Source organism: Armigeres subalbatus, chromosome 1 (genome assembly GCF_024139115.2).
Source record: "Armigeres subalbatus isolate Guangzhou_Male chromosome 1, GZ_Asu_2, whole genome shotgun sequence".
NCBI lineage: Eukaryota > Metazoa > Arthropoda > Insecta > Diptera > Culicidae > Armigeres > Armigeres subalbatus.
The window spans coordinates 17,553,481-17,577,506 of record NC_085139.1 but is presented as its reverse complement, the minus strand read 5'-3'; the positions used below and the strand labels follow the sequence as shown (position 1 = coordinate 17,577,506).

General features: G+C 44.9%; 2 protein-coding genes across 9 annotated transcripts in view; both read left to right on the top strand.

Annotated features, from left to right (window-relative positions):
- LOC134222299 (stAR-related lipid transfer protein 13) overlaps positions 1–24,026 on the top strand; it is a 433,861-nt gene that overhangs the window by 395,248 nt on the left and 14,587 nt on the right. For all 8 annotated transcript variants that reach the window (XM_062701465.1, XM_062701461.1, XM_062701453.1 and 5 more), the window contains 4 exons: positions 3,789–3,860; positions 14,818–16,638; positions 16,699–16,894; positions 16,958–17,242. In XM_062701465.1, coding sequence (XP_062557449.1) covers positions 3,789–3,860; positions 14,818–16,638; positions 16,699–16,894; positions 16,958–17,242 — 2,374 coding nt within the window. The remainder of the gene's footprint in view (positions 1–3,788; positions 3,861–14,817; positions 16,639–16,698; positions 16,895–16,957; positions 17,243–24,026) is intronic.
- On the top strand, positions 1,256–3,681 carry LOC134208141 (uncharacterized). Its single transcript, XM_062684209.1, has 2 exons — positions 1,256–3,276; positions 3,463–3,681. Exons 1-2 carry the CDS (start codon positions 1,605–1,607, stop codon positions 3,636–3,638), a joined length of 1,848 nt encoding a protein of 615 aa, XP_062540193.1. The 5' UTR covers positions 1,256–1,604; the 3' UTR covers positions 3,639–3,681.

Genomic DNA, 24,026 nt, shown 5'->3' with positions numbered 1-24,026 from the left:
TCGCGCAGTGGCAGTGTCTACTTCGTTGTAATTCCTAGTCGCAGAGTAGATACCTACACAAAGTGGCAGCAGCGGTGGGTGGGTGGCAGAGCACTCCTATCGCTTTATTGTGATGTGATGTGCGTTGTGTATAGAATCCAAAACGATGAACGCAAAAAATAAAGGCTGCAAACCGTATGGAGTGGCATATGGAGAGGAATCAGCATAAGTATTCCTACGACTCGTCGACCCGTCTATAAGTGATGTGTAGTGCAAGCAAAGCAAGCGCGCGGCGGTGATGTGAGTCGTTGCCATTAGCAACTGGTGGTGGGAGCCGAGCAGCAGAAAACTGTTGCTTTTCCAATGATGGGGGTTGTTGTTGTTGTTTTCCTCAGTATAAGAGAGCGCGGCGGAGAGTGAGCTTTTGCTCTAGATAAGTTCTGTTGGGGAATGGGGAAAACATACTGAACGGTTGATGTATTTCATTCAATGTTTGACATGGGCAAAAAATAGAACAATTGAGATTCATTATCGATAAGAGATTTAAACTTCGTATTGGATATTGGACGACTTCGTTATTTTGCGGTGAAGCATTTATTGATTTTTTTGCTGTCCAATGTGATGATTTGAAAACACGACACATGCCTACACTGCAAAAATTCCACATATTTTTATTGGCAAAAATCCATTAATTTAATTCATGATTCTAATTAGTGCACACATAACCACTCTCCACGCGAAGTACAAATATAATCTATAATTAAATAAAATGTATGTGTGGTCTCTAATATGCAGTTATTGAATTTATGTGTGGGTACAAATTGCATATATTTGGGTCGCCAAATTGCAAAAATTTATGTGTGCGACAAATATATTCAATATAAAGAATTTTCTCAGTGTACTTATTTTGACCTTGAATTTTTGCGCTATAATTAATCTATTTCATTCAACTCAAATGAGCAGCTATAACAATTTTTTTACTTTTAGTTTAAAACAATGCAATGTTTGTCTTGGACTTAAGAATCATAATTAATGGCATTGATCAATAAATTTTCAACTACTTGTGGCCACAAAGATGTTTAGACTTTTAACCTAAAGCAACTGTACAACTGTTTGTAAAATATTTATTCAGATCTGAAATCAATATTGAATGGTAATTTTTTTTAATAATAATCTGTGAAAAATTCATAACAATCTTCATCATGATTACTTGAGCATCAAAAACGATTAGATATGCTAGGAATTAAATGAGCATCAGAGGTTATAAATCCACAAAATCAGCAAACGTTGAGGAGATTGCGTTAACGTCAAAGCCGTTTCTCGTGCAAGCCGTTGATATCGAAGAAACATATTCAATCAGTAGTGATATCTCAGGAAATGTCTAAATTTATCTTATCGTTCCACAAAATCAAAACAAATCGCTACCGTTTTTCACGTAACGAACGTTCAATATCAGTCTTTGTTTGACCATCCGACCGACCGTGCTGATACTCACCAATCCGTTCGAAACGGAAACGCTCCGCGAGCACTAATCCGCAGTGTTTCATCAAGCTTGTCATGTGATATTCAATTTTTCGCTCAAACCAATCTCGCCTGCACCAGTAGAAATAATCTCCACGGGAATTATGACCGACCAGCAGCAGCGCTACCCGGTGGCCGATCGGAATCGCCGTGCCAAGATGCGGTTCCTCGAGGGAATGAAAACCTTCTACGAAGCCAAGCGGAAGACCTCAGTCGAATCGCTCCAGTCGGAGTCCGCCAAGAGTACTGCCTCTGTGCCGAAAATCGATTTGTCCGTTCCGGGGACACCGATTTCCTCGCGCTATCTGCGGTTGAGGCGCGAATCGCAATCAGAGGAAGTGGTTGAACCACAAGAACCGGTATCAATGCCGAATGAGATCGTGGTCAGCAGTTTGGTGATTGATAAATTTTTGAAGGACATGAAGGGACTTGGTCGAGATGAGCCAAAACTTGAGGAGCAACAACACGCGGAGGTGGTCAATCTGGATAGCTCGAGCTCAGAGGACGAGTTAGAAACAAAAGAAGATGCGGCCCAGCAATATTTTAAGGAATCCGAAGAGAAAAATGCATATCACCGATCGTTCAGTGAAGCGGTGCAAACGTTGCACAGTTCAGAAGTCAAAAGTCCGGTTGTGAAAAGATATTTTGAGGAGTCTTCGGCAAAGCATACCTATACAAGAAATTTCAACGAAGCGGTCAATGAACTAAATCCGGCTAAAGTAGAGGATGATCCTTTCAAAGCTGATTCCGCATCGATAACGAAAGGTTACAAGTCATCAGTACCGGGGACACCTATCAGCTCAAAGCATCTGGATAAATATAAGAAACGAAATTATATAAGCGATTCATCCGATGACGAAGATGAGGGTGATTCAGTTGACAATCGAGACCAAACGAGCCTGTCTGATCCGTTGAATAAATTCATCAAAGAAATGGAAGCTTTGAAAACGACAAAGCCGGATTTCAGCAAGACCGTCAAACCACGAGAAAATCAATTCTCAGTCGATGAATATCTTAACACGTCGGAGTCGAAAAACAGTTACTCAAGAACATTTTCCCAAGCTGCGCAAACGTTGAACTCAACTGATGTCAAAGACCCAACCATCAAAGACTATTTCGAGCAATCTGATGCAAAGAAGACGTATCGACGTGACTTTTCCGAGGTTTACCAGGAAATCAAGCGTGAAGAAACCACTGTGCAGCAGGAAAAACCTATTCAAGTTATCGAACAGGTTGAACAGCCCAAGTTGGCCGAAAACCATGTGGTCCGAAACGATTCTTTGGAAGAGCTATTCGGAACGTTCGTTCCACCCAAGCTGGGGGAGAAAGTAGTACAAAATGACTTCTCTGTCAACTCTTATTTGTCTTCATCCGATGCCAAGAAGTCCTACGCTAGAACTTTTTCTGAAGCTGCCCAAACGCTGTACACAACCGACGCCAAGGATCCATCTGTTCGGAAATATTTTGACCAGTCGGCGGCAAAAAATGCATTCCGAAGAGAGTTCTCCGAGGTCTACCAAGAAGTAGACGTGAAAAATATTACACGTGACGTTGTTCCCACCGTACCGACATCATCTGACCACCAGCAGAAAGATAACAATCGCAGCGAAAATCCAATTTCGCGCTCCAACGCCACTGACGGATTACCACCAGTAAACGATTCGCCTAAGCAGCTGCCACAAAGAAGTATCTCCGTGCCCGGGACTCCTATCAGTTCGAGAAAGCTCTGCCCCAGGGAGAAGCCACCGCGCTCCGCCGCCGATTCGAAACCAGAGAGTACGTATGCCAAAACTGACATCCTTCTGAGCCCTCGGCTGCAGACCCGGAAACAGCGAGGTTTCTTCAACGTTGAGCACTACTTTGCGGCGAGGCTGTTCCGCCGGGCCCGTAGCGTCACGGACGACCCGGAAGCCGGCCCCAACGCTGGTGGCCTAAACGATGATAAGCTTTTCTCTCTTGCAGGCGATGGTAGCGGCGGCGGTGGCGGTTTTACGAGTGCGAAGTCGGGCAGCCATTCGAATTTGACGGCCACGGAACATGCGGAGAATGCGGCTTCTGCGTCGGTGAGGGGTCGAGCAGTGTCCGCGGCGGAGAACAACATGGATAAGGCGTTTTGGATGAGCTTCGGTGCTTCTTAGAGTTATTTTAGATGTGTACCATGATGTTTGATAAAAAGTTAAATAAAACAAATTTGATGATTAATTCGCGTTGTGCTTCGAAAGAAAATTCATTTTACATTGTGATCATTAAACGGCCCAAAATGACGATTATTATGTTTCTCGTTTCAGAAATTGAAGCCATCGAAGCGTGTCGATGGCTCCGAGCTGCCGGCTTTCCTCAATATGCTCAAATGTATGAAGGTAAGTCATGTACGAGGATTGGTAGGCTTATTTTACATTGTTCATTGTATTCGCAATGAATTGACAACTTTGGTATTTCAAAAACCTTGCAGTGCTTTCAAAGATGTGACAAAATTATTCATAAATAAAGAAGCTTATAATAAATACTACATCAATTAAGCGAGCAATTATACCAGATTTGAAAGCAAGTGATATGCGAACAATCGATAAAAACTGTTAACTTGCGAAAAAAAAACTGAAATAATGTTTGTCTTGAGGCATCTACATACTTTTATGTTAATTGAAAATTAAAGTCAAAACGTTCCACAATGGAGAAATTTTCAGCAAAAAGGAGCATAATTCAAAAATTTGAAGTTCTATACCTCTACCAATGCAGAATCTTACCAGGAATCGAATGCATTTAGTGGTTACTGATGGTATCGGTGCAAGTTGATCTTTTTTCACGATTTTGTATTTCGTATCTTGGGAACAATGCTCTTCAAATTTCATAAAATTGATTATAATGCCAAACCTTAATGCAATTACCAATCAGGCTTACCCTCAAAAGTTAGCTATTTTTAACAGCTTTTTAGAAATTGTATAACATTGCTGCTACCGAAAAGGGTCGGTGAGATATAGCCTCCAGGAAGAATCTTGAAAAATTTTATATTATCGAAAAAGTAGAGCACATTGCTTAACATATCAAACTTCAATTTTACTACAAAAATATATAAAGTCATACCTGAAACATTGCAAATTCAACTTATTCGTTGTTCATGGGAAAATCCTCCTCCAAGATGTGTGGCGATCCGGAGTGCAGTGGGATGAAGTGGTGAGTGACGAGCTGCATCGACGGTGGCGAAATAGGACAAGTATGTTTAAAGATGTCCGAAAGCCTTAAATTCCGCACTGCTACTTCTTCGGTGGTGTCAAAGACAGGGATTTACAGTTATACGTTTTCGTAGATGCGAGCGAGTCTGCATACTGCGTGGCAGCTGATTTTCGGACGTTGGACCCTGATGGAGTGCCGGGATGTGTGCTTGTGGCTGCGAAAACAAAGGTAGCTTCATTAAAGGCACAATCTATTCCACGACTAGAGCTGCAGGCCGCAGACCTTGGAGCTCTTTTATATCAATTTGATGAAGAAAACCACACTGTGCGTGTTACAAGGAAAGTTCTTCTGCTTCTTCTTATTGGCATTACATCCCCACACTGGGACAGAGTCGGTGTTGAACTTAGTCTGTAGATTAAAAAAACCCCTTAAAAAAGAATAAAAAAAAAATAAATAAACTGGGACAGAGCCGCCTCGCAGCTTAGTGTTCATTAAGCACTTCCACAGTTATTAACTGCGAGGTTTCTAAGCCAGGTTACCATTTTTGCATTCGTATATCATGAGGCTAACACGATGATACTTTTATGCCCAGGGGAGTCGAGACAATTTCCAATCCGAAAATTGTCTAGACCGGCACCGGGAATCGAATCCAGCCACCCTCAGCATGGTCTTGCTTTGTAGCCGCGCGTCTTACCGCACGGCTAAGGAGGGCCCCTACAAGGAAAGTTATGAGGAATGATTCGGCAACTGTTCTGTCTTGGATTCGAGCTGATCATCGTAAATACAAGCAGTTTGTTGCGTGCAGAATAGGAGAGCTATTAACGATAAGCGATGGCGGTGGGTACCATAAAAACAGAATCCGGCTGACATTGCTACGAAGTGAGGAAATGGTCCAGACCTAAAAAATAACAGCGTCTGGTTCAATGGTCCTTCTTTTCTGCAACTGTTGGAAGCCGGTTGGCCGAAAGGAAGGAAATTTACGGTTCCCACAGAAGAAGAACTGCGTCCCTGTTATTATTATTATTATTATTTATTCAGATTAAGGCCTTCTCATTCGGCCCGGTCCATGCGCACCTCGCCTTCTTGTGCCCGTCGGATCGTTGTCGAGAATCATTTTCACCGGGTTACTGTCCGTCATTCTGGCTACGTGCCAGGCCCACCGCAATCGTCCGATTTTCGCGGTGTGAACGATGGATGGGTCTCCCAGCAGCTGGATGGTTCTCCCAACAGCTGATGCAACTCGTGATTCATTCGCCCTCTCCACGTACCACGTCCGCCACCTGCACCACACCATAGATGGCACGCAACACTTTCCTTTCAAAAACTCCCAGTGCGCGTTGGTCTTCCACGAACATCGTCCAGGTCTCGAGTCCGTTGAGCACTACCGGTCTTATAAGAGTTTTGTAGATAGTCAGTTTGGTACGGCGGCGAACTCTATTCGATCAGAGCGTCTTGCGGAGTCCAAAGTACGTACGATTTCCAGCCACTATGCGCCTCCGAATTTCTCTGCTGCTATCGTTATCGGCGGTCACCAGAGAACTCAAGTGCACGAATTCTTCAACCACCTTTCGTCACCACCGATAGAAACTCGTGGTGGGTGGCTTACATTGACCTCTCTTGAGCCTCTTCCTATCATGTACTTCGTCTTCGACGTGTTGATGACTAGTCCAATCCGTTTAGCTTCGCTTTTCAGTCTGATGTAGGCTTCCTCCATCCTCTCAAAGTTACGTGCCATGATATCAATGTCGTCAGCGAAACCAAATAACTGGACGGACTTCGTGAAAATCGTACCACTCGTGTCAATCCCTGCCCTTCGTATTACTCCCTCCAAAGCGATGTTGAATAGCAGATACGAAAGACCATCACCTTGCCGTAAACCTCTACGCGTTTTGAAGGGACTCGAGAATGCCCCTGAAACTCGAACTACGCACATCACCCGATCCATCGTCGCCTTGATCAACCGTATCAGTTTATCCGGAAATCCGTTTTCGTGCATTAGCTGCCATAGCTGGTCCCGAACGATTGTATCATATGCAGCTTCGAAGTCGATAAATAGATGATGTGTGGGCACATTGTATTCGCGGCATTTCTGCAATACCTGAAGTACGGCGAACACCTGGTCTGTGGTAGAGCGTTCACCCATAATACCCACCTGGTACTGCTCCCGCCACGAACTCTCTTGCAATTGGTGTTAGTCGGCGGCATAAAATTTGGAAGAGTACCTTGTAGGCGGCTTTGCGCAATGTGATTGCGCGGTAGTTGCTACAATCCAGTTTATCGCCCTTTTTATAGATGGGACACCTTCCATTTACCCCTGCTGCAGAGCCTCATCCTCCCAAGCCTTGGTAATCACCCAGTGCAGTGCTCTAGCCAGTGCCTCACCACCGTGTTTAAACAGCTCTCCCGGTAGTTGGTCAACTCCAGGGGCTTTGTTGTTTTTCACCCGGCCGATCTTCTCCTGGATTTCCTGGAGATTCGGAGCCGGAAGTCGCATGTCCTGCGCGCGTGCTCCTTGGTTCATTACCATACCGCCACCGTTGTCTGCCGTATCGCCATTCAGGTGCTCTTCGTAGTGCTGCCGCCACCTTTGGATCACCTCACGCTCGTTTGTAAGAAGGTTCCCGTTTATGTCCCTACACATATCGGGCTGTGGCACGTGGCCCTTTCGTGAACGGTTCAACATCTCATAGAACTTTCGTACGTTATTAGCACGGTACAGTTGCTCCGTCTCTTCACGGTCTCGATTTTCCTGCTGGCCCTTTTTTTTCGAGGTTTGTATGTTCCGCGCCCGTTTGTATCGTGCCTCGTTCGCCCTCGTGCGGTGTTGCTGCAATCTCGCCCATGCTGCATTCTTCTCCTCAACTAACTGCTCACATTCACCGTCATACCAGTCGTTTCTCTGATCCGGAGCCACCGTGCCTAGTGCAGTGGTTGCGGTGCTTCCAATGGTGGATCAAATATCTCTCCAGCCATCTTCAAGAAATGCTGCGCCTAGCTGCTCTTCCGTTGGGAGTGCCACTTCCGGCTGCTGCGCGTATACTTGGGCTAGTCTACCGTCTTGTAGCCGCCCAATGTTAAGCCGCGGCGTCCAACTTCGACGCGTGTTGTACACCGTCAAGAGTTTTGAGCGCAGGCATACTGCAACGAGGTAGTGGTCGGATTCAATATTCGCACTGCGGTAAGTGCGGACGTTCGTGATGTCGGAGAAGAATTTACCGTCGATTAGAACGTGGTCAATTTGGTTTTCCGTTCCATGGTTAGGTGATCGTTTCATGGTGGATATTTTTGCGGGGAAAGAAGGTGCTTCGGACTACCATTCCGCGGGAGGCTGCGAAGTTTATGCATCGTTGGCCGTTGTCATTCGATACGGTGTGCAGACTATCCGGTCCGATGACCGGTCTATACATTTCCTCCCTTCCTACCTGTGCGTTCATGTCACCGATGACGATTTTGACGTCCCGCAGTGGGCATCCATCGTATGTCTGCTCTAGCTGTGCGTAGAACGCTTCTTTCTCGTCGTCGGGTCTCCCTTCGTGTGGGCAGTGCACGTTGATGATGCTATAGTTGAAGAAACGGCCTTTAATCCTCAGCTTGCACATCCTTGCGTTGATTGGCTGCCACCCAATCACACGATGGCGCATCTTACCCAGCACTATGAAGCCGGTTCCCAGCTCGTTGGTGGTGCCACAGCTTTGGTAGAAGGTAGCCGCCCGATGCCCGCTTTTCCACACTTTCTGTCCTGTCCAGCAAATCTCCTGCAACGCCACAAAGTCGAAGTTGCGGGGATGTAATTCATCGTAGATCATCCTGTCGCAACCTACGAAACCTAGCGACTTGCCTACGCAAACCTCCTGTCTCGTCGGAGGGCCGTCGTGTCAGGGCTGTTTAGCGTCCCACCTAACACCAGGGCATGGGCTTGGTCGCTGTGAGCGGCACACGGTCGCTTTGGTGGGGCCTACTTGCGGATACATGCAGCTTATATAGAGGTTTAACAGGGCCCACCGTCAAACCCCACCCAATCCTAGGCAAGCGCCAACACCCGCAGATGGCCTGGGAGGGATCGTCAAGCCCTTGGACATAGTCCCTGCTGCCTGAGATACGAAATACAAAATCGTGAAAAAGACCAACTTGCACCGGATATCATCAGTAACCACTACATGCATTCGATTGCTGGTAAGATTCTGCGTTGGTAGAGGTATTGAACACCCCGTTCGGTTCAAATTTTTGATTTATGCTCATTTTGCTTAAAATTTCTCCACTGTGCGTTCCATTATTATGTTTTTATGTGCTAAAAGTGAAACAGTTTATCTGACTTTTAATAAAAAAAAATCAAGATTATTTTAGACGTTAGACAAAATATGACAAAGCTTCACGCAAAATCTAAAATTCTGATCTGGGATTTGGTGACTTTTGGACTTTGCAGACGGCATTGAAAGTGTTGACCACTCGATAGCTTCTACGTTCCAGGTTTTCAAACGTTACGAAAAGATAGAGATACCCCTACCCGACGTGGTGCATAACGGAGATTATCTGATCATATCGACAGAATCAGTGGTACTGAAACTGATAATATGACCCACTAGTCCCCAATCCCAAGGTTTGTGGTCTTCGTCTTCTTTTTCTATGTCCTACATTCCAATTGGAAGTTGACCTGCTTTTTCAACATAATTAGCATTTCTTCAGTTATTAATTGGAACGTTTTCTATGCCTGCCATATCTTGTGAGGCAATTGGCTCCAGATTGTAAATCTTAAGCCTTCGCTCGAAAGGCTTCTGGAGACCCCGGTTTGTGGTCCAGAAGCTGATGAAAACGGCAGGCCTTTAACGGAGCCTTTTGAGCATCTAAACAACCCCTACAGTACGCTGTCCCTTATCCTGTTATAAGGCCGCTGAAGTTGTGAACCTCGTTCTCCGTGGGATCAAAATAATGTCTAATTAAAAATGATGATGAGGGGAACGATAAGTGAATCCACTTTTAATGGTCACGGACGTATTTATGCCGTTTTTGGGACCACCATAACTGCAACAAATATTTTAAACACGCACTGATGATCCTGTACGACCTAGTCGCAGTAGCCAGGGAAATCCCAGCCGAAGTTCAGTAACTATTTTATTGTACTGTAACGCTCATAAAAAAATCTACTCTTTCGCTGATTTTTGGTCGCACCAAAAAGTACGCGCCAGATAGTCGCTAAGAAAAACATACCTCCAGAAAAAAAGCTACTTTGATATTTTTTAAAATTTGTTCGCTACGTGGTGCATTTCGGCGGTGAATGCTTGGATAGCACGTGCTATTTGTACTGCGGAGAAATTGTTCACATCTATGAGAGCCTTGGAAAATGATCACGAAAGTTGTCATTTTACTGCAGGGCACAATAATCTGTTTATTTAGTAAATTTTAAGAAGGAAACCTCCGGGAGATCCTTTGTCATACAGGGAAATCTTTCTACTTGGCACAACTGACAAGCTGGTGGAGATGCTCCAAAAACATGAAGACTGGTAATAGTAGGTGATTTGCTATCGTGCATCTACGAGTAGCTGACAAGTTGCTACCAGGGAACAAACAATGTTGGTGATGGTAGTCCAGTGATTCCTATCATCTCCCTGCCTGATACAGACGAAACGAGTAGTTGGCATCTCGATGCGATACCCCTGAGGCTTCATTCGATTCCATGCTATGGTTGTTTGAATCTCTAGCAGTGATAGAGCCTTGGGTCTGACGCGTGTTATAATCGGATCCTAGGCAGATCATGCCGAGGTGGTGGTGGCCTGGCTGGCACTTGAAAAAGTTGTTCAAAGTGCTCGAACCAGCGATTCATCCCGTCATTTGGGTCGGTCAATAACTGATCATTCGCGTCTTTCACCGGCATTCATCTTCGCCCTGCTTAAGCGTCGTGAAATATCATAGAGGAGGCGAATGTCGTCGGTTGCTTCGGCTCTCTCTCTCTCCTTTGTTTGGCTAGAGAGTCCCACGCTCTCTTGTCCCGTCGACATGAGCGTCCCCTAGCAACACACTTGTTCCACATAGGTTACAGCAACTGATATGTGTCCAAATTTAGTCACAACCAAGTTACTGCAATCATTTATGTCTGATTGTGTTGCTCGTGGTTTCACTTCCTTCACCAGAGCCGAGTATCGTTGACGGGCTCGTCTGGTTTATGTTCGTTCTATCGCGGCTTTGGCTACTCTTCGCTCCTCTATCATCCTCCAGGTCTCATCGGTGATCCATTGTTTTCTCTGGGTACGCAGTTCACCCAGATTATTCTCGCTGGCGGCTTCCCTTCCGGAATATCTGCAGCACGCGTCTCCAGGTTTTAAACGAAGGACCGTTTCACCGTGGCATCTACCAGTTGGCGTGTGTTGAACCATCGTCCAACTCTCTCCTCCTGCCGACGAATCCGCCCGTATTTTTCCGATGAGGAGGTGATGGTCAGACGCGATATCGGCACTACGTTTAATCCGGACATCAAGAAGGCTCCCTCTCCATTTTCAACTGATGCAGATGTGGTCGATTCGATTTTCTGTCAAGCCGTCTCGGGAGACCCACGTGACCTTGTGAACCGATCGATGAGGGAAGAACGATCCTCCGATCACCATGTCATTATTACAACAGAATTCTGCCAGCAATACATATCTCAGTTTTCGCTTGTTTCTCAGAGACCATGGCGTCCCATAATGCACTCATGGTTTGAGTTGTCGGATCCGATTTTCGCATTGAAGTCGCCCATACAAATCTTAATATCACCCTTCGGAATTTTATCTAGAACGGTATTGAGTTGGCTGTAGAAGTTCTCTTTGTCTTGCAGACCGGCAGAATGCGAAATCTTGGATGCGACGAAGAACTGCTTGAAGGTTTTGCTTATGGTCTTCTTCGTTGACTTCGTCGACTAAAACGTTATCTATCCCGAAGTGCATTCGAGCCCAAGCAGCACAAGTCAAGTGAAACTGGTTGCAGCAACCTAATTGTGACTGAATCTGGTTACATATAAGTTACTGTGATCTATGTGCAACATGTGTGCTGCTCGGGAGGCCAGCAAGCATCGTGTCTACATGCTGCTGAAAAACTTCGATTGCGGCTGTGGTGGAAGACGATTGTACCCATGTCATCGTTGAGTATTGATGGTGAGCAGCTTCCGGCAGTTTTCGCTTATTACCATATGTATGCTAGAAGACATCTGACAAGTCAATTTAGCTGAAGATCGGAAGATGGCTTGCTGGTTCTTGAGACTGGGCAATCCGTTCCAGACTTCCAATGTGCCGTGGATCATTTGACCTTCTGTAGCTACATCCTGGAATCTGCCCATTGGTTCTCTCAATCCTGGTTCACGATCTTTTTAATCCAGGCTTTGACGTTAGCCGGAGAAACGGGTGTCGTGAATGGCCAACCTTGGTAACCGACCCCAGCAGAAATGTTTACATAGACACTGACACCCCACTGTGCCAGAGGATCCTGGTGAAGGTTGTGACTGTTGTAGGAAAGCAATAATGGCCTGGATCCATGGTGTTTCGGCAGCGCAGCGGTAGCACTGGCGGAATCAGACAGGACAAGCACCGGTTGGTCGTAAGTAATAGTGGCGGCAAAGAACAAATCTGCGGTTTCCGCCGAGAAGACGCTGCATTGTTCAGGAAAGCTATTTGACGCCGTTTTGTTGTTCCCTGTATCGCCCAAACCGACCTCTTCTCTCGGAAGGGATCCACCAGTGTAGCAGTGCTCATAGTTCCTAAGCTCGATGATAAGCAACTCAGTGACCGCTCTGCGGAAATACTGTTTTGTACCTTTTTGTAGGCGTCTTGCAATGGAGCTGTTTATGTTTCCTATGGAGGAGTGCTAGCTCCTCGTTCCATGCCATTGGACCGTAGCCACAACTGGGGGTATCTAACACCGACATCGTGAGCAGATTACGATCCCCTTGAACATGGAGAAGAGCATATAGCTGCCTGTACACGATGGCGACACAGGAGGACACCTGCTTTATCGCAGGCAGCCTCAATAGGTGTGTAGGGAAGAACTCCGGAAGCTATGCCGGGAGTTTGTCAGCATTCTCTCCCTAGTCTTCAACAAGTACCTCCTACAAGAAGCTATGTCGGGAGTTTGTAAGCATACTTTCCCTAGTCTTCAACAAGTACCTCCTACTTGTTGAAGACTAGGGAGAGTATGCTGACAAACTACCGACATGCTACATAAGTCAACTCCAGTCCGTATAACAGTCTGCTGTCATTCAACGCTGATACGATACTGAATGGCCCTGTTATTTGTACTATGCGGTTTTGATAAGTTTTCGACTTTTGGCTTTCCCGGGCAGCACACATGCTGCACAAAAGTGTCTGTGACCCATAAGCAACTAAATATAGTCACAACCAAATCGGCCTGGATTATGCTGCTAGGGTTTGATCGCCCAGAAGTAAGCGCTGAATAGCAGTCCTCGGTCGGTGGAGATATCGAGGACCTAGTCGAGTTTCCGGTTTGGGGTCAGTTGCCCAATTATCTGGAGATTAGAGTCGGAGAGACGGTACTGACCATTGTACACATCCCCGTGGATACTTTTTCGTTCGACATGGTGAAGCCGACCGGCGAGGCTCACCGATGACTGCACTAATCGCTGCTTGGGTCCACAAGCAGGATGTCTTCCGCGTAGACAAAGATGTTGATGTTTTGAGGAGGCCATTGAGGACCTGTTTATGGTTACCAGAAACGGGGTCACTAGTAGAATAGATCCCTGTGGGACCCCAGACTACATTGGGTAGGTCCTGGAGGTAAAGTTGCCAATAAGGACCCGGAAGCACCGGCTGCACAGAAAAAGAGCGAAAGAAAGCTCACTGAACGAATAGGGCTGCACTCGAACGTTCAGCAACGTCGTGTCCTAGTCCCTATTATGCTTTGAAAATCGGCTGGGTAGTCACTTACCGATGTGAGTTATGAAAAATATTCCTCGAGTGCATTGGGTGGCTAGAGGAAAGCCTCCTGAACGCTCGGAGGGCTTTCCATATGGTTTTAATAGCACGACACGTTTCGTCCAACCACTAACGAACTAGTCGACGGGATGGATAGACCAGTGGCGTCGAGAATGATCTTGGAGAAGTGGGGATGCGTTAGTGAGGTAGTGTGAATGGTGCTACCAAAGGACTTCCACTCGGCGGCATTATAAAAAGCTTCGGAAAACCGCTAGTGATTTCATAAAATGGTAAAAACGTTATAGAACCACCCCTGGCAAAACTCGCACGAGTACTCGGAGTACTCTTTTAATATTTTCTCAAGTGGACCACAACAAAGGTCCAAGGATGTTAACGATCATTCAGTAATTTGCGTTCGATCATTTAGTAGTTTGTCAATAACACATTCAGAAGCTGAATTTCAAAATATATTTGTATGGTGGACTTCTAGTGCGAAGTTTTTCTACAACTTTGCCTGATGGTTCTTTATTAGAATTCAACTAATAACGGAGTTAGAGCGCTAGTTGCAGTATCTCAAACTAAATGATTGGAATTTTGTTATCATTTAGTCTAAGTTACTGAAACTATATCTATAACTCCGTTACTAGTGGAATTCAAACAACGAACCATTAGGCAGAGTTGTATAAAAACCACTAGAAGTCCACCATACAAGATATTTTGAAATTCAGCTTCTGGAATGTGTTATTCACAAACTACTAAATGATCGAACGCAAATTACTGAATGATTGTTAACATCCTTGCAAAGGTCACTATCTTCTTTGCTTGGTTTTGTATGTGGAAAAGCTGGATGGAGCGTTTTACACCAGAGGCTCAGAGACCCATGGTGTTATATACCAATCGACTTAGCTGGACGAATGTCTGTCTGTTCGTGTGCATGTACATATGTATAAAAATATTAGCCAATTTTTTACATAGTAATTCGCATCCGATTCTCTTTCAACAAGTTGCGTTCGACAGAGAGTAAAGCGTAGTTGATCATCATTAAATTCCTTAACGATTGCGCATTCCAAAAAATATCTTAATATTTATTCATTTAGAATTTTTTGTAAATAACGCCATTAAAGGGAATGGCAGAAACATTAAGATCATTACATAATTTCACAATTACATAACGAGCAAATTTTTCATACATTGTTCTGATTTTCTTGAAGACCAATATTCTTGACTGACAAGATTTTTGTTCCGTCAATTTCAGATCACCAATTCCCAATCGAAATCAATGACGTCGCCAAGGACCATCCATTCCTGGAAAACGATCCCCTTCAGTCCCTCTACCGGCGACTTCAGACGCTAAATCGTTGCGCTAACATGCACATTGATACACACCAGCACTCGCATCCTCCGAAGCAAAACGAAGACTCGGACGATGACAGCTGTGCTCTTTCGGAAGCGTGGACATTCGCCCACAACAGTAGAAGGTGGTCACGGGTGGAGGATGCCGCTGGGTTGGTGAGTGTGATCAAGCAAAAGCATTCCAAACAGAGCGACGTCAGTACGGTTAACGAGACCGACTCGGCGGAAGAGTCGTCCAAGAGCGGGTCGAAGACTACAACCACGGACGATCGGGAGAACTGGGGCGACGATGGGGTAACATTGAGTATATTGTCCGACAGCGACCAGCAGGATGGTCCCGTCAGGCTACGGAGAACAGGTAGCGAGAGGCTCAAGGATGGCGCAAAAGCCCTTCTAAGACGGGTCGAATCGATCAAATCCCGTCGAAGGAAGCGGCAGAACCGCGATGGGCTCATCATCTGTGGACCACATTCCTCCGGCTTATCACCTAGCCATCACAACATAGATGACTTGAAACATATCGATGTGATGTCTTTCTCCAATCCCTCATCCCCTCGAGCTTCGGCGGCGCACGGCGATCACCGAAGGGATAACAACCTTGGCACCAATGAGATAGTTTCGAACCTTTTGTCACCTTACACTCTTAGTCCTTTTGGGCACATGGTAGATGATAACAATAAGAAGGAGCACAAACGTAGCACCAACAGATCTAGTCCTCTACACTTTTTTATCCAGCTGCAGGAAGCGAAATCAGGTGACGATTCATCATCCATCTGTAGCGAAGACAGCCAGGATATGAATACCGGCTACTTTGCCGGAAGGGTTGTGAAGACTCCTAGCAAGAAATATCCGAAGGCGAAGAAGCTGCTGCGAAACAAAGTAACCGCTGATGACTCCGGAGCGCTCTCAGATTCGGAGTATCAATCTAAGTTAAGACGAGCAAAGGTATCTAGTGATTTAAAGGAGACTAGCAATAATACACTTCAGGTTTCGAAACTCAACCGTGGAGGATCGTTGAACTTGGGGAAGAACTCCAAGCGTTATCGTGATGCATTCCATAACCGCTCGATGAGGGTGGCAAAGACCAGCGGCGAGAAGAGTGAAGACGATCGAAAGCGTCCGATAGTTGCGAGATGGCACAGCTTTCAGCAACCAAAAACATCGGAAGGACGTCGAATGGGCATTATTGATCTGAAGGACGACGGAGTGAGGGATAAAGGAAAGTACTCCGAGGGTACCAGCATTGTGGAAATGTCTTGCGGACAGTTGCTCGTGGTACGAAAGTTGGCTCTGGTCACTCTTACGGGGTACATGGAGCGTTACTGCCCGACGCATCGTTCCGGCTGGAACTGGGATCTGCCAAAGTTCATAAAACGAATCAAAACACCTGACTATAAAGATAAGAAAGTGTTTGGAATTCCGCTAGTTCACAACTTGCAAAGATATGGCAATACTCTACCGGAGATCATTCAAATGGCGCTGACCTGGTTGGAGTTGAATGCGTTTGACCAGGTGGGATTGTTTCGCAAACCCGGGGTCAAGTCACGGATAGCGAAGCTGAAGTCCACAATCGAGTCGGGCAACAATGTTTCCAACCGGATGGATGTGTTTGACGATCACCACGCGTATGATGTTGCGGACATGTTAAAGCAATACTTTAGAGAGTTACCAGATCCGCTGTTGACGGCGAAGCTTTCCGAGACTTTTGTAGCTATATTTCAGTGTAAGTTGATTCGCTATCAATGACTATCGCATCACTTATTAACTGATAATTTCGTTTTAGATCTCCCAGTTGAGGTTCGATCGGAGGCAGTGCAATCGGCAATTTTACTACTGCCGGACGAGCACCGGGAGGCACTGTACACCCTGCTTACCTTCCTGGAGAAGGTCACCACCAACGCGAGTCAAAACCAAATGACGGCAAACAACCTGGCCGTTTGTTTGGCTCCTTCGCTGTTTTACTCAATTTCAGGGAACAGGTTTGTCGATGATGATTATTCAAATCTTTTAAATCGCTTAACTTCCCGAATCTTCAATTGTAGATCATCGACGGCGTCTCCACGGCGAAAGAAGGGTGCCACGGGTCAACCGGATGAAAAAGAACTATCGGAAACTCGAGCTTCCCATGACTGTTTGGCGTTTTTGATACAGCACTACCGGACGCTGTGGACCATCTCGAGCGATCGTATGCGAAAGTGTAGCTTTAACTACATGGAAGAATCGAAGCCAGTGCCGTTGGAATCGCTTGGCGCGGAACTGCATGTGCAAAATTGGCGTGGCTATCTGTCGGAGTGCATCAAGGAGTGTGTCCGGGAAGGGAAAGAAAGGTAGGTGAACCAATAATTTAATATTATGACAGGGAGAATCGGTCTGAAGCATCCATTGTAGCTGAACAACAAGGAGAGTCAAACATAGTAGCTTGTTCGGAGATATTCGAAAAATTGGGCAGAGACATTTGATCTAAACAAATAAACGAAAAAAGTAATATATTAAATAAAACAGATTTAAGGTTTCAGACAATTAAAACAAAATGGACAAATTGTGCGAAATAAATAAATTCTGAAGACTTGGAGAATAGTCTTGGACTAATCGGAAAATAGAACCAACAAGGCAAAATGGGAATAAAAGGTGTAACATACTCTTCATACTTAAAGTCAAATTGAGGACAAACTTCAAATTTGAATAATGTGTCTTTCCTGCATCGACTTTCCGAGGAAAATTGGTTTATACAAAGACGGATTAACTTTACACAAAACGTGCACCTCCTGGAACAACACATAAATAGAGTTTTAGTTACATAGACATAAAAACTGGCTTGATGGCAAGGGGCAACTAACTCAAAAACTTCCGACAGTATCCAAAAATACTAACAAATACTACGGTAAATTGATCAAAGAGCCCTGGTTGGGAAAGCATAAAACATAATGCCACCCAGTCGATACAGTCCACCCAGCTTCAGGGAACACATGATTTCAGTCTCCTTTAAATTCATAAAAAAATCACTGAACAACTATTGCTATGACTATTATTTTTTGAGTCACCTTTGGGGCCCTTGTTTTGATTTGATGGTATTAGAAACAAAAAATGCGGTTTGAAAGTTTTCTTGAATCTGTGGAAGGTAGAAATCAGGTGTTTCCTATACGGGAGAGCACTGTGTTTCATCCACTAACTGACAAAAGCCATAACAACCGAACTAGCAACCGTTTCATTGTTTGACGAAAATCGTGGATACTAGAAATATCACGAAATACTATTGCGAGACAATGAGTGATATTATCGCAAAGTTTAGAGTTACTTGCCCCTTGCTTGATGGTCATATGGTTACTGCTTCTGCCACCACCGCATGAGGTCGTGGGCTCATTCACAGGGCTATTTCCATCCTCCTACTTTGTATCTTTCCAGCAATTGCTAGAACTAGGAATGGGCTTGCAAAATGTTTCCATCTTTTCAACTTGACTTGTTCTAGCAGGTAACTGTTAGAATTCGAAATACTGAAAAAGCTCGTTTTGCCATCCTTTCAGACTTATACGACCCTTTTATAACTATCACATTGGCAACCCATTATCCAAGACGAACCTCTACCTAACCCCCAGATTCTGATTTTCCTCATGAACTCGCATAAATTGCATCAATTTCGTTCCTTCCCTAATAGACTCTGAGGACGTGGCCAGCGCAGGTATCAACCTTTTAGAATACTAGAGCTCTCAGACTGTGCACATTGAGGATGGAGAACATTGGTGCCCTGTGCAGTTGCAATTTTTCTGGTCAATCAAGGAGTAGTATATATATATATATTTTTTTAACGAAGGTAATGGAAATCTGCAACCAGACACCTGGAGAGGCGTACCCAGGTAGTGTGAGGATAGGATCACCACTCCCGACCCATTAAAACCAACTCCTTCCTCTCCAGCCATTCCCCTGGCCCGCAATTAAGCAATACTTCGGGGATTGACTATGGGTCATTGCGCCTCCTACATGACGTACACAAGTGCACGTATGCGCCTGAACTCTTCGACACTCCCCATGCAACACATTTGCATTAAGACATACTGGCACCACATGTGCCCCAACACTCACCTGCCTATGCCGCTTGAATGACTGCAAGGGAAGACCAGGTACCCTGCAGGGGTACCCCAATGCCGCCATCTCACAATACAGACAGTCCTCATTCAGTGTCCTCATAGTGTTCACCCCGTCCTGCAACAGGATGGCACCACTTGTCTACCAAGCCGGAGGCGACCCTAGGTTGGTGGCTCCTATGCCGCTCCTACCTCAGCTACGAGGCAGACCCTTTCATGTCTCCTATTTCTGAGATGCCGCAGAAGCATCAACCCCCCGACACTCCTGCCAGTCATAGCGAGACTTTCGTGTCCCCTACTTCTGAGGTGCCGCAGAGGTATCTGCCCCCGACACTCCTGCCAGGCCTAGCGAGACATCACTCATTCCGTCCCTGACAGCCGGATCACACTACTGCCTAAGCAGCCACTCTGACCATACGTACCATGCGAGTCTGACTTGTGTGCTCGCTCATACATTCAGTCCCGATCGCTTGCACCACTTGTGCACCACTCTCTTTGACATTCAGTCACTCACTCAGTGGGGGTTGTAATACCCCCATCTCCCATTTTTATCCACTCTGTGCACCTCCTGTGCATCGTTTGGGCGTGGAACACCCGGCACGTCAAGCGTGCCTAACACTCACCTACCCAGGCTTTGATCCTGCCAATAGGTCCCCGTTAGGTACTTTGCTGGCAGCACCCACCCATTGACATTTCAGAAGCCCAGGTAGTCCTCAGCCAATGTGGTGGTCTCCCATCCTGGAACGGGGTCGCACCACTTACCTTACATGTCTCCGATTTCTGAGGTGCCGCAGAAGCATCAACCCCTGACACTCCTGCCAGACGCAACGAGACTTTCGTGTCCCCTAATTCTGAGGTGCCGCAGAGGTATCTGCCCCCCGACACTCCTGCCAGGCCTCACCAGACTTCAGTCATTCTAACACTACCGACCATGCGTACCATGCGAGGCTTACTTGTGTGCTCACCCATACACTCGGTCCCTCACTCTGTGGGGGGTATTACGAATAATACCCCCAGCTCCAATTCGCTTGCAACACCTGTGTAACACTTGGGGGTGTGTGGGTACTACCCACTGCCACCCGCTTGCCGCCGAAGCAGCCCTAAATCTGTGAAACCTCCACAGGTTCCGTTAATGACCTGGCTAATTGTTTCACCCCCCCAGGTCATTCATCCCTTCGGCACGGGTCGCCTGACACCTTGGGATTCGGGGTTAGGGGCTTGTATGTTTTAAGCGGCACACGGTCGCTTGATAGGGTTTGCTTGCGAATATGTGGTTTTTGGGAGGGAATTAACAGCGCCCCCTGTTAACCCCACCACCTCCTAGGCAGAACCTCCTGACTCACAGACAGCTGGGGAGGGGTCGTCAAGCCCTTGGACATGGTCCCTGCTGCCCCCAAGGAGTAGTATATGCTCATGCTCATGTATAGGCATAAAAATGATTCATATGATTGTATTAAAACAATATTTCAATATTCCAATAGCACCAGGAATCTGTACATACGTTAAGGACAATCCTCATGGAATCCGAAAGGAACATACGGTTTTCGGCTGAAAAATGCCGGTTGGCCGAAATGATCGGGCATTCAAACTAAATCATCGTTTGGTCTAACGGGTAATTTTTATTCATTTACTAGCAGACCCGACGAACTTCTTTTGCCTAAAATTGATTTATTCTCAAAATAGTTCTTGAGTTATGCAGAAATTGCTGTTTGATATGTATCGGAGAATATGTTAAGAACCTTCCCCGGCCCCAAAAACCTCTGCATACAAATTTTCACGCTGATCGGTTCAATAATTTCCGAGTCTATAAGGTTCAGACAGACAGACATTCATTTTTATGCTAAATACATGTAACGGGTCATACGCTTAACTTAGCTTAGCTTAGCTTGATTGACTGTACACATCGTAGTTGCTAGTCGTGATAGGCCGAGAAACAACAAATATGCACAGCTAACTAATTGAATATTCTTCTCAGAACTAGAAAGCTTTTCTCACTGTACATACTTTGGAGTTTCTTTAATTGAAGACCAATAACGACGCCTGCCACGTATTCACAATCAATTAGGATAAGGTGAGGAAAGTTAGTTCGACACTTATTGCTACAAGAAACCAATCCTCTGCTTCTCCATGAGCGAATTGGAAAATAATAGTTCATTGGTTAGCAAGGAAATCTATTGGAAATCACTTTGGTAAGCGACTAATTGTCTCTTTGAACGACGCCATATTCATGATGATACAAAGACGAAAACGCAACGTGTGTCTAACGTATTTCACCGAAGACTAATTCGGTGTCTTAACCATTTTGCTACGACTAGAACACGTACTGTACTAACTTGCCTTGTTTGGCTACTGCAAACTATGGATGATCGCGATTGTCTCGACCGGAACAAAGCGCAATACAAGCGCACGGTCCACCGAACACCAAATAGATATTTTTAATTTTCGCGACGACTAAAACACGCACTGTACTTACTTGCTTGATGGATCATTTGGCCGAAAAGTCGTTTGGCCAAGCCGAAATGGCCAAAATAATCACTCATGTAGTCAAAGCCGTGCTTACGAAATAAAATCATTTTGTCATTATGCTAGGGTGTGGGCAGATGTTGCAACCGCTGCCGTTGAATAGGAAATCTAGCAAAGATGGGACTGATATGCGATCATATGCAGCGAAGACATAACAAAAAAAATCTCTCCAACTTCAACAATATTCCAAGTATTTGCTTTTCAACGTTTTCCACTAGTTTCAAGGACGCCTGCATTTCCCTACAACTGGGAGGACAGATACAATAAGGAAGCAATCAATAGTGCCTATGCTTATCGAATTCTTTTGCTGAAAAATAAAGTTGCATAAATAGGGTTACTGCTCCTGGACTTCATCTCATTGCTCCAATATTCATCCCACTTGGCCGCCATTACCCAGCGCGAAATACTGGATAGGTATTGGCCGAAAATGTCGTCTGATCGAAAAGATCATTCGGCAGATATGGTCGTTTAGCAGGAAAGGTCATTTGGGCGAACGGATCATATGGCCGGAAATGTCCTTCGGCCGAACAAGTCATTTGACACAAAAATATCGTTTGGTTGAATAGCCAAAACTGGCAAAATAACATTGTCGTTTGGAAAAAACTGTGATTTGGTTGAATGGGTCAAATGGCCAAAAATGTCGTTTGGCCGAAATGGTCTATTGGAAAAGCCAGGTGGTCAAAAATGGCATTTTCCCTAACGGCTCAGGTTTTTTCGTTTATATGGTATATTAGGTCAAACAACTTTCGTCTTAATGGTCTTTAGCTAAATGTCTTTCGGTTAAATTATTTTCGGCTTAACGGACCTTCCCTTATAATAATCCATCTTATCGTCTTTTTATAGATACGCGGGAAAAATGATTTCCCTTAAACAAAATTTAAGTTTTATTTGACCATCCATATTAGACCTCTTCATGTTTTCAAAAAGTATCAAAAATTCAACCGGTCAGCCCAGAATCACAATTCTTATGCTAAAATAAGCCCCCTGTCAAATTTTCAGCTAATTCGGATAAAATTTCGAGGTGGCTCAAGTCGATTTAGTGTTTTTAGGCTATTTTTAATTTTGAAAAAAATCTAACAAGAGATATAAACGCCGAAAACTATCGCAACAACCTCTATACGGAAGCTTCTGGTGTACTCTACAAGTCTTGTGAACATTGCGATTCGTTCCGTTCACGTTTTGACCATGTTAAAGTGACGTTCGGGCTTTTAGGTGCATATAAACACTGTTTCCCCTAAAAGTGGTTGTTCCACAAAATTCTTGTATTTATGACAAATAATTGCTAAATTATTATATTATTGTTCCTCTTTTTTCCTGGACATTTGAGTAATATAATTGCCAATGTGCAATTTACCGTTAAATTCTTAAAAATCAGAAGCTGAACATGTGTCATAAATTTGCACGTTAGGATTTTTTCAAACAAGTTGTTTGAAGCTTCCGTTTACAGGTTGTTGCGATAAGTTTTGGCGTTTATATCTCTTGTTAGATTTTTTTTCAAAATTAAAAATAGCCTAAAAACACTAAATCGACTTGAGCCATCTCGAAATTTTATCCGAATCAGCTGAAAATTTGACAGGAGGCTTATTTTAGCATAAGAATTGTGATTCGGGGCTGACCGGTTGAATTTTTGATACTTTTTGAAAACATGAAGAGGTCTAATCCATATGGCCGGAACAAACTAAAATCGCTTTTTTATTTTTCTGTCAATTTGGGATAATTCATGTCTTTACTCCGTTGTTTTAGCCTTTCTCGTATACAAAGTATTTCTATGAACAGAAAAGCAAAACAGAGGGAATATTTGTTAACTACCCTTATTTATTTATTTATTACCAGACTAAGGCTGGAGTGGCCTGTGCAATACACAAAAGTCTTCTCCATTCAGCTCGGTCCATGGCTGCACTTCGCCAACCACGCAATCTGCGGAGCTGATGCAACTCGTGGTTCATTCGCCTCCTCCACGTTCCGTCCTCCATCTGCACCCCTCCATAGATGGTATGAAGCACTTTCCTTTCGAAAACTCACAGTGCGCGTTGGTCCTCCACGAGCATCATCCAGGTCTCGTGTCCGTAGAGAACTACCGGTCTTATAAGCGTTTTGTAGATAGTCAGTTTGGTGCGGCGGCGAACTCTATTCGATCGTCCAAAGTACGTACGATTTCCAGCCACTATGCGTCTTCGAATTTCTCTGCTGGTATCGTTATCGGCGTTCACCACCCTAGTAACATTTTTGTTCTATACTGGTTTTATAACACTCTTGTAGGATTAATTATGGTCTTCAAGAGCGTTATAAAACTTAAAATGTTACTTGGGCAGTGAGCCCAAGTACACGAATTCTTCAACCACCTCGATTTCGTCACCACCGATAGAAACTCGTGGTGGGTGGCTTACATTGACCTCTCTTGAGCCTCTTCCTATCATGTACTTCGTCTTCGATGTGTTGATGACTAGTCCAATCCGTTTAGCTTCGCTTTTCAGTCTGATGTAGGCTTCCTCCATCCTCTCAAAGTTAC